The 9278-nt window shown below is 45.3% G+C and overlaps 1 protein-coding gene across 1 annotated transcript in view; it reads right to left on the bottom strand.

The window, feature by feature from the left end:
• Nucleotides 1–897: 897 nt before the first annotated feature.
• Nucleotides 898–9278, bottom strand: part of coch (coagulation factor C homolog, cochlin (Limulus polyphemus)) — a 10686-nt gene continuing 2305 nt past the window's right edge. The window contains exons 5-15 of the mRNA XM_080512833.1: nucleotides 7552–7685; nucleotides 7395–7466; nucleotides 7226–7282; nucleotides 5761–5908; nucleotides 5008–5111; nucleotides 4713–4939; nucleotides 4378–4492; nucleotides 4133–4276; nucleotides 3491–3647; nucleotides 2535–2629; nucleotides 898–2428 (exon numbers count right to left, since the gene is read on the bottom strand). Of these exons, the coding sequence (XP_080368959.1) occupies nucleotides 2256–2428; nucleotides 2535–2629; nucleotides 3491–3647; nucleotides 4133–4276; nucleotides 4378–4492; nucleotides 4713–4939; nucleotides 5008–5111; nucleotides 5761–5908; nucleotides 7226–7282; nucleotides 7395–7466; nucleotides 7552–7685 (1426 nt within the window). The 3' untranslated portion in view covers nucleotides 898–2255. The remainder of the gene's footprint in view (nucleotides 2429–2534; nucleotides 2630–3490; nucleotides 3648–4132; nucleotides 4277–4377; nucleotides 4493–4712; nucleotides 4940–5007; nucleotides 5112–5760; nucleotides 5909–7225; nucleotides 7283–7394; nucleotides 7467–7551; nucleotides 7686–9278) is intronic.

Raw genomic sequence — 9278 nt, 5'->3', positions numbered from 1 at the left:
ATTCGTTTTTCAGCCCTGGTAGTTTCAGACCTCATTTAAAATCATTTAATTAAACTCTTACATGTTACGTCTATAGCGCTTTTCTGTGAAGTCTTGTAATTCAGCGTAACTTTCTACAATATTTGCTTCATAATGAAAATTTAGTTCAACACAAGTTCACCAACATTATACAGCTTTCTTTTTTAGAATTTCAGAGTCAATCTTCCAAATAATTTTGAACATATATGCAAAACTTAATGAAACGTAAATATCAAATAGTAGATTTAAACTATAGAATTTACTTTCTCATAACTCTATCATCTGTTATTGAAAGAAACATGAGCCACCCTGGAACATGAATAAACCCTGAGCAGTGCTCTGGGCTGCTTTCCGAGGAGCCAAAATACAAAGTTTCCCAATTATCTGTCGCTGCATCATACTATTATTGAAATTATATAATTTCATGTTATTTGCCACAACGTCAGAGAATTCACTGATTTGATAATTAAATTGAACCGTGGTTTGGAGGTAAAGTTAAACATCTTACCTGTTCCATTTGTAGTTTCTAACCTTGAGCTGCTTTTAATGAACAACTTTCCAATTTTTACACATTTTGTTTCATCTGTTTCCAGAACTTTCCTACTTTTTAATTCTATCCTTCTCAAGCCACGCTCTGACCGAATGCGCGGGCGTGTGACGTCATCAGCGTGCGCCTGCAACGCTCAGAAGCTGCGATTGGAAAGCTTTTAATAAAGTTTGTTTAAAAAAATAATAAAGCTCATTAACTGATTGTTCGGGAAGTCTGAAGACATAAAAAACAAAAACTCACATTTATGACACTTTGGGCTTCATTTGTACTCGATAAAGTTTGAAGACAAACCTGCTTTAGTGTGAAATCCATTGGGTCAAATACAGAAGTTTGATATGACAATAAAAAGGAGATTTATTTAGATACACATGATGACATCGAGCACAGATTACAAAAAAAAACGACTGCAGTTCAGAATGTATTCACTCAGGCCGTTTCTGATTATTCCCCCAAAAAATACAAAAATAAACAATTTAAAACAAAAGCATCTCCCAGTCGCACCTTCGTTTTATTCAACGTAAAAACGGCTGAAGTTTGGCGCTCATTCACTTTAACTCTGATTTTTCCTTATAGCAGTTTTAATATTGTGATAAATACAGCATGAGGATTTATATTCAGCGAAATATATTGAACCACAAATGAAAACATTTTAAGAAAGTCAACATTAGCTTTTAAAATTTTAATCAGGCAAAAGAAATACAAAAAAAAGAAACATTAGACTCGTGTCTCATAATGAAAACTGTTTCTACAATTTCAGGAAAACTTTATCTTGCAACAATAAAGATTTTGTGTCATTTTGTTGTTTGTTTACATTAAATCTTTATTTTTCAGGATGTTTTTCCTCATCGGTCAAGTATATTCTCACTTCTAATGCGCTCAGTATGTAGATAAATAGGTACATATGTAGTAATGATAGAAAAAAAACAATCTTACATTTTTAACATTTAAGAAAAATACAAATTCATTGATTCGTAAAAAGGTTTTCTAAAATTTGAGAACCGAATTTTATTTGCTTCATACTGGTAGAAATGTTTTCGTGTCGTCACACTTTAATAAATTACTTTTTTCCTCGATTTGGATTTATTCTTTAATTCAGTTTTATTTAGAACCAAGAAAGTCTTTTTTATCTTCATTTCCTGAAACTTCTTTGTATTTTCCTTTTGTGACGCAGAAGGAAATTATTAGAAGATGGGGAGTGTGATTTACTTTATTTTTTTAAAGATGATAATAATAAAGTTCCTCATATTGTTTTAGTTACCAGATTCACAACAGGTTCGATTGAATCAGTGAAAAGTTTCAGATTTTCCTGGTTAAAAAAGTGTTTTTCTAATAATTCAGAGGAACATTTTAGTTTTCAACACAAAACACACATTATAAAGAGAAAGACTCCAGAACATTCATCACAACTAAAAGACGTCCAGACACACATTTAGTCCAACACATGAAGGAGATCTTAACACATTAACATGAATTCAGAGATTTAGAAAAGGCTTTTGCTTTTTTTTTCTTTTTTACAATAATTTTCATGTAATTGCAAACTGTTCACTTTTCAGTTGCACTTTTTTGACATTATTGTATTGACATTATTATAAAAAACCAACGTGAAAAAAAAATAAAAACAGAGAAAGAAGACGTGTCGCACCGTGTGTGTGTGTGTGTGTGTGTGTGTGTGTGTGTGTGTGTGTGTTCAGTTGTTGTCGCTGAAGTCCTTGCAGATCCCTCGCACCAGCGGCTGGATGAAGTTGACGAGGCCGGTGAACTCCCGGGTGAAGAAGGTGTGGTCGTCCTTCAGCTCCGACGCCATCGACCGGAGCTCGTCGGGCGGCGCCCAGGCCACGCCCACTGAGAAGACGGTGATGCCTGGGGACGGACGGACGGGGGGGGGCAGAAAGATGGGGGGGGGGCAAGTGTCATTTCACACATTGTATTTGAAACTTCTTCTTCTTCTTCTTCTTCCCAGACTCACCCTGTCTGTGCGCCGCCATCGCCGGCAGTCTCACGTCGTCGTACGATTGGCCGTCGGTCACCACGATGAGGAAGTTACGGCCTCGTCCTGCTTGTCTGTGAGGGACAAACTTCAGTTTTCACCGACAAAACGACAAACTCGAACAGCTTAAAGTCCCAGTGAAATGTAACACGCTACTTTGCAAAAAAACGATAGTTGGGGTTCTACTTCTAAGGTTCCTCCGACTCTGCCCCACCACTGTTGTCGCATAACAAAGTTATTTGAATTTTGAATCTCCAGCTGAGGAAGTCGGGGGAATCCTTCTTCTTGGTGGGCCATTGTGGGCGGAGCCTATGTGGGACGTCACGAGTTGTGCAGATCTCGATCTGTTGTGTTTATATCGGCTTGTTTCCTCTTAAATATCCAAGTTTTTACAGTGTTTTGAAGTTATAGTCGGCGTTTTATGAGCCTTGATGAAAGATTGAGCCTGGAAGAGACCGAGACAGGAGAAAAGGAGCATGGGCGGCGGGAGCCGCTAGCCGCCCGAGCTAGCGGCTAGCGGCTAGCGGGAGCTAGTGTCTTCTTCATCAATCACTGGATTTGAAATGCCCAATGATGATGAAATATGGTTAAATTCAGCCTCTTCGTGGTTAAAACTCTGATCCTCCATAATGTAAACACAACTTGGGCGTGTGCACAACTCATGATGTCACTCTATTATTGTCAGAAGCTCCGCCCAGCAGCGGAAAATAGCGCTGTTTATCGGCTATTTTCTCGCAGATTGCCGTGTTTTAACTTTTTACCCTCGGGCCAGTTAGCATAAAAAATGTCGCTTCTAGGGAGTGTTTTAGAGGTCGAATTTTCATTTCACAAGGACTTTAAAGATTTTTGTTCCTTTAAAAAAAAAAAAAAAAAAAACCCAGAGAGGGTCTCAGTCAGTGATGGTTGGGTTCAGGTCACGATGACGCTGCAGTTACCTGAACAGACTCTGGGTGGCGTAACTGATGGCAGAGCCGGTCGACGTGCCGCCGCTCATGTAGGGGATCCTCTTCAGGGCGGTGAGGGCGTCTTCCTTGTCCGGGTGATCGAACAGACCAAACTCTAGCCTCTGATCGTACGTGAACTGGACGGCACCTGCGGCGTCAAGACAGGAAGTTCATCGACCGTTCATTACGCGATACTGTTTCGCCAACATTAACCCATTTGTGGGTTCAGTTACTTTCACAAACTACATCAAATATTATGGAGTTAATGGGAGTGGAGGTGCAGTCGTGGCTGTTCAATATAAAGAGAAGTGGATCCAGGACACGACCCTGAGGAACTCCAGTGTTCAGTCTGATGGTTGGGGGTGAGTCGGGGGCGATTCGCTCCTGGAAGGGGTCGGGCCCAGGAAGCCAAGAACCATGAAATCAATGTAAAGCATTTTCATGGAGCACTATCAGTATTCCAGGTCGCACGGTTGCTACGGTGACCGTGAAGCCAAAGTAACGGGGAGCAACGGAGGAGGAAAGTGTGTTTGCCTGATCATTCGGTCGGTCGACCAAAACGACCAACCACTCAATCAGAGCATCTGCGTCTATATAGCATTAGTATTAGCATTAGCATTAGCATTAGCCCACCAATGCGAGCGCCCACGTCGGAGATGTCGAAACTTCTGGCGACTCCGATCAGGAAGTCCAGGACCAACTCAAAGTTTGCCTCCCCGACGCTGGACGAGCCGTCGATGAGGAAGCCAATGTTCACCGAGTTGAAGCAAGTTTTACCTTAAAAAAAAAAAAAAAAAAATGGAAAACGTTATAAAGCATCAGGGAAATTTCTGGTGACGACTCAAAGGTTCGCCGACTGAACGTGTGTTGCGTCTCACTGCAGAGCATGGCGTCCAGAGAGCACAGCCTCTCGGTGAGCGGGCGGACATGTTTGGTGGTGCTGAACCAGCTGGGGATGGAGTAACTGAAGAAGCCGTTGTCTTTACACACGGCCTGCAGGGGGAGACAGAGAGACGCCTTGGTGCTCTGTTTCTACTTCAAATCTTTGTTTTTTTGCGGTGTCACACAGTAAATATGCCACTGACAAACAACATGGAGCCACACTGATGACAGCCAATCCAAAGAGACTGTCACGCCTGGCCCCGCCCACTTCTACTCGCTCCTCTCTGATTGGCTGCTCGAGCGGCGGAGCCGTTCTGCCAAGCGAGCGCACCTTCTTGATGAAGTCCTTGTCCAGCACCATGCCGAGCTCCTCCGTCGCCGGTTTGGCCACGGACACCAGGAACAGGTTGACGCCGCTCTCCCGGGCCAAGATGGCCGCCGGCTCCAGGTCGTCGGACGGCCAGCCGTCCACCAGCACCAGCATGACCCGGGGGTGGCCCCGCCTCCCGCCCTGCTCCTGGTTGAAGAAGCTCTCTGCCGTGTGCATGATGGCTTTACCTGGGGGGGGGGGGCATGTCAGTGTGTGTGTGTGTGTGTGTGTGTGTGTGTGTGTGTGTGTGTGTTACCCGTGTTGGTGTTTCCTCCCAGAAAAGCTAACTCCTTGATGGCGAACAGCAGCTCTTTAGGGTGAGTGTAGTTAGTCAGTAGGAATTCTGTCTTCGGGGAGTCACTACACACACACACACACACACACACACACACACACACACACACACACACACACACACACGGTGTGACACGTCTTATTTCTCTGTTTTTATTTTGTTTTCACGTTGGTTTTTTTCATGCAATCCAACAATAATGTCAAAAAAGTGCAACTGAAAAGGGAACAGTTATTGTATTATTATTATTGTATAAAATTATTGTTTAAAAAAAAGAAAAAGCCTTTTCTAAATCTCTGAATTCATGTTAATGTGTTAAGATCTCCTTCATGTGTTGGACTAAATGTGTGTCTGGACGTCTTTTAGTTGTGGTGAATGTTCTGGAGTCTTTCTCTTTAGAATGTGTGTTTTGTGCTGAAAACTAAAATGTTCCTCTGAATTATTAGAAAAACACTTTTTTAACCAGGAAAATCTGAAACTTTTCACTGATTCAATCAAACCTGTTGTGAATCTGGTAACTAAAACAATATGAGGAACTTTATTATTATCATCTTTAAAAAAATTAAGTAAATCACACTCCCCATCTTTTAAAAGATTCACATGAAGCAATTTCAAGATATTTCATTCAGCATTGAGATTCATACACCCTTAAGGTTTATGTGCGTGCGTGTGTGTGTGTGTGCGTGTGTGTGTGTGTGTGTGTGTGTTGGTCCTGACCTGGCCTGGACCAGACCCAGGTGAGGTCCGGTCGGTCCGACCTTCAACATGGACGCCAGCTTGACGACAAAGTTCTTCTGCAGGTTGAATCTCCGCCGGCCGACGTTGTTGCTGCTGTCCATGACGACGGCGATGTCCACCTGGCAGTCTGCCAACGCCACAGACCGACGCCACAGACAAACGCCACAGACCGACGCCACAGATCAACGCCACAGACAAACACCATAGACCAACGCCACAGACAAACGCCACAGACAAACACCATAGACCAACGCCACAGACCAACGCCACAGACAAACGCCACAGGCACCACAGACCGACGCCACAGACCGACGCCACAGATCAACGCCACAGACAAACACCATAGACCAACGCCACAGACAAACGCCACAGACAAACGCCACAGACAAACACCATAGACCAACGCCACAGACAAACACCACAAGCACCACAGACAAACGCCACAGACAAACGCCACAGACAAACGCCACAGACAAACACCATAGACCAACGCCACAGACAAGCACCACAGACAAACGCCACAGACAAACACCATAGACCAACGCCACAGACAAACGCCACAGACCGACGCCACAGATCAACGCCACAGACAAGCGCCACAGACAAGCGCCACAGACAAACGCCACAAGCACCACAGACAAACGCCACAGACCGACGCCACAGATCAACGCCACAGACAAGCGCCACAGACAAGCGCCACAGACAAGCGCCACAGACAAACGCCAAAGACAGACGCCACAGACCGACGCCACAGACCGACGCCACAGATAAACGCCACAGACAGACGCCACAGACCGACGCCACAGACCGACGCCACAGACCGACGCCACAGACAAGCGCCATAGAAAAACGCCACAAACACCACAGACAAACGCCACAGACAGACGCCACAGACCGACGCCACAGACCGACGCCACAGACAGACGCCAAAGACAAGCGCCATAGAAAAACGCCACAAACACCACAGACAAACGCCACAGACAAAATGTTTTTTTCCTCATCCTGAGTAAAATCTGAGCAGAATCTGATGATTCAGGTCATGACGAGGTCTGTTTACATGGAAATGCTGAAAACGATGTAGTTCTCACTCCGGGCCACTAGTGGGAGCTGTTTGTTGTCATAATGAAACCACACACACACACACAGAGCTATCTGCTCTGAACATTTACAATAGCGGGTAAAACGGACCTTCGTATGGACGGACCGCCGAGTCCTGTTATCGCTGCGACTTTCAAAATAAAACTACCAAGTCCCAGGAGAGTATGGACCGAGAGTCATGAGATCACGGAGGAAACGTCGCTCTGATTGTCTCTACTGAGCATGTGCAGAAGATCTAGTTACTACGGCCGCGGTGGACATGAGCAGTAGCAGCATTTTAACTCGAAAAAATGTAATAAATAAATAAATAAATAAATAAATGTAGATTTAGAAATAAATGTTGCACCTTTATTTCCGGCCAGCACGGCTTTCTTCACCGACGTCTTTTTGGCCGGTTTCTTTGCTGCAACAAACACAAACACCGATTATTTTGTGTCTTCGATCGGGGCTCGTCGTTAACGAGCTCCGTTGGCGTTTCCACGGTAACGAGGAGACGCCGGACGTTGCGGATTCACCTGGCGCCGCGGCTTCGGGAAGAGCGGTAGAACTGGTCTCACTGGTTAACTCTTGAGGCAAATTAACCGGCTCTGGTGACACACACCGAGGAGACTAGTTAGCAACAGTTGACTAAAAAAAAAACAACTAAAAAACCCCCAGTGGGGCGCCACCTACTGGTGAGGCTGAAGGAGGCGGTCCAGTGAGGCAGGGCCTGGGAGTGGACGCCGTGAGCGTAGGAGCTCAGGTAGTTGTGGCGGCCCTGCATCTTGTGGACCCTGACGGGACCTCCAGAGGCCCCCAGGAAGCCCCTGCAGGGGGGGGGGGGGGGTGAGACAGTAAAATACTCAAAACTTTAACTTTCAAACTGAACGGAGGTGAAACGGTGGAATCGTTCAGTCACAGCCTGGTTTGGTTCCGACGTGAATTCACCTCCATGTGGACATTTTATGTTTCTTTGCCCATTTGCAGGTTAGATTTGTGTTTTTTAACTGCTGATTGTCATCTTATTTTGAAAATCTGAAGAAAGTGTCATTCTCAAGAAGATCCCGTACAAAAACCTCTTTCTAAATCCAACACTCGGTCAATCAATACAGTAGAATCCCTGAAGCCCCAGTCCAGGTCGTTGTCATGGAAACATGAAACTTCCCCCAGTCATCAATGTTAATCAGCAGCTCCTCGTGTCACAGTGTCAGTCGCCATGGGAACATGACGCCCCCCCCGTCGTCATGGAAACGCCCCACCGTCTCCTGCTCCATCATCTTGGATGACGAGGTGTTAGTGAGAATATATATATATTAAAAAAACAACTAAAAGTGTATAAAATGGACATGTGGGTCGTTTCCTCCTGATCTGAACTGACGGAGGTGAAAACCAGCCAGACGTTGTGAGTCTGATCAGCCCAGCAGGGGGTCGGAGTCGTGTTGACGCTCTGTCGTTGTGGGAGTGTGTCCTCGTCTCGGGGACTTTGGGGGATTTGAGTCAGAACGGAGGGGCGGCGGGGGGAGGGGAGGGGGGGGTGGGGTGGGGTGGGGGGGGGGGGTGTCGGTCGGTTAATCCGAGGCTCCGACACATTCCTCCCGCCGCTCGCCGCTGCTCCCAGAGGCCGCTTGTTACGTCACGGCGCAGAAATCTGATCCACGTGTGGGAAAATCCAGAAACACCTCGACGTCCACCGGGGCTGAGCCGGCTGCACACACACACACACACACACACACACACACACACACACACACACACACACACACACACACACACACACACCGAAAACAACACCACAACGAACTACAACTTATTTCACCTACACCACAACTAACTACAACTACACCACAACAAACTACAACCACACCACAACAAACTACAACCACACCACAACAAACTACAACCACACCACAACAAACTACAACTACACCACAACAAACTACAACTACACCACAACAAACTACAACCACACCACAACAAAATACAACTACACCACAACTACACCACAATTAATTACAAACTATTTCACCTACACCACAACAAACTACAACTACACCTTGACTAACTACAACTACACCTTGACTAACTACAACTACACCACAACTACCTGCAACTACACCACAACAAACTACAACTACACCACAACTAAACTACATCTCCCAACTGCACTCACACAGCTTATTAGCCGCAACTAAACCAGAACTACAAACAAATCACAGGTAACTACAACCGCACCACAGCAAAAAAAAACTAGCCAAACTACGACAACTACACCACTAACCACGTCCAAACTGTAACAAACCCAAGCTGCGACCACAGCGACAATACTACTAACTACCAGTAAGGCTAAACTAATTGTTAACCATGTCCACAACTAACCACAATCACAACTACAACTACTAACAACAACTAACCCCAGATAA

Source organism: Blennius ocellaris (assembly GCF_963422515.1).
Source record: "Blennius ocellaris genome assembly, chromosome: 17".
Lineage (NCBI taxonomy): Eukaryota > Metazoa > Chordata > Actinopteri > Blenniiformes > Blenniidae > Blennius > Blennius ocellaris.
The sequence above is the reverse complement of the archived record's forward strand: the minus strand, read 5'-3'. Positions and strand labels throughout refer to the sequence as shown.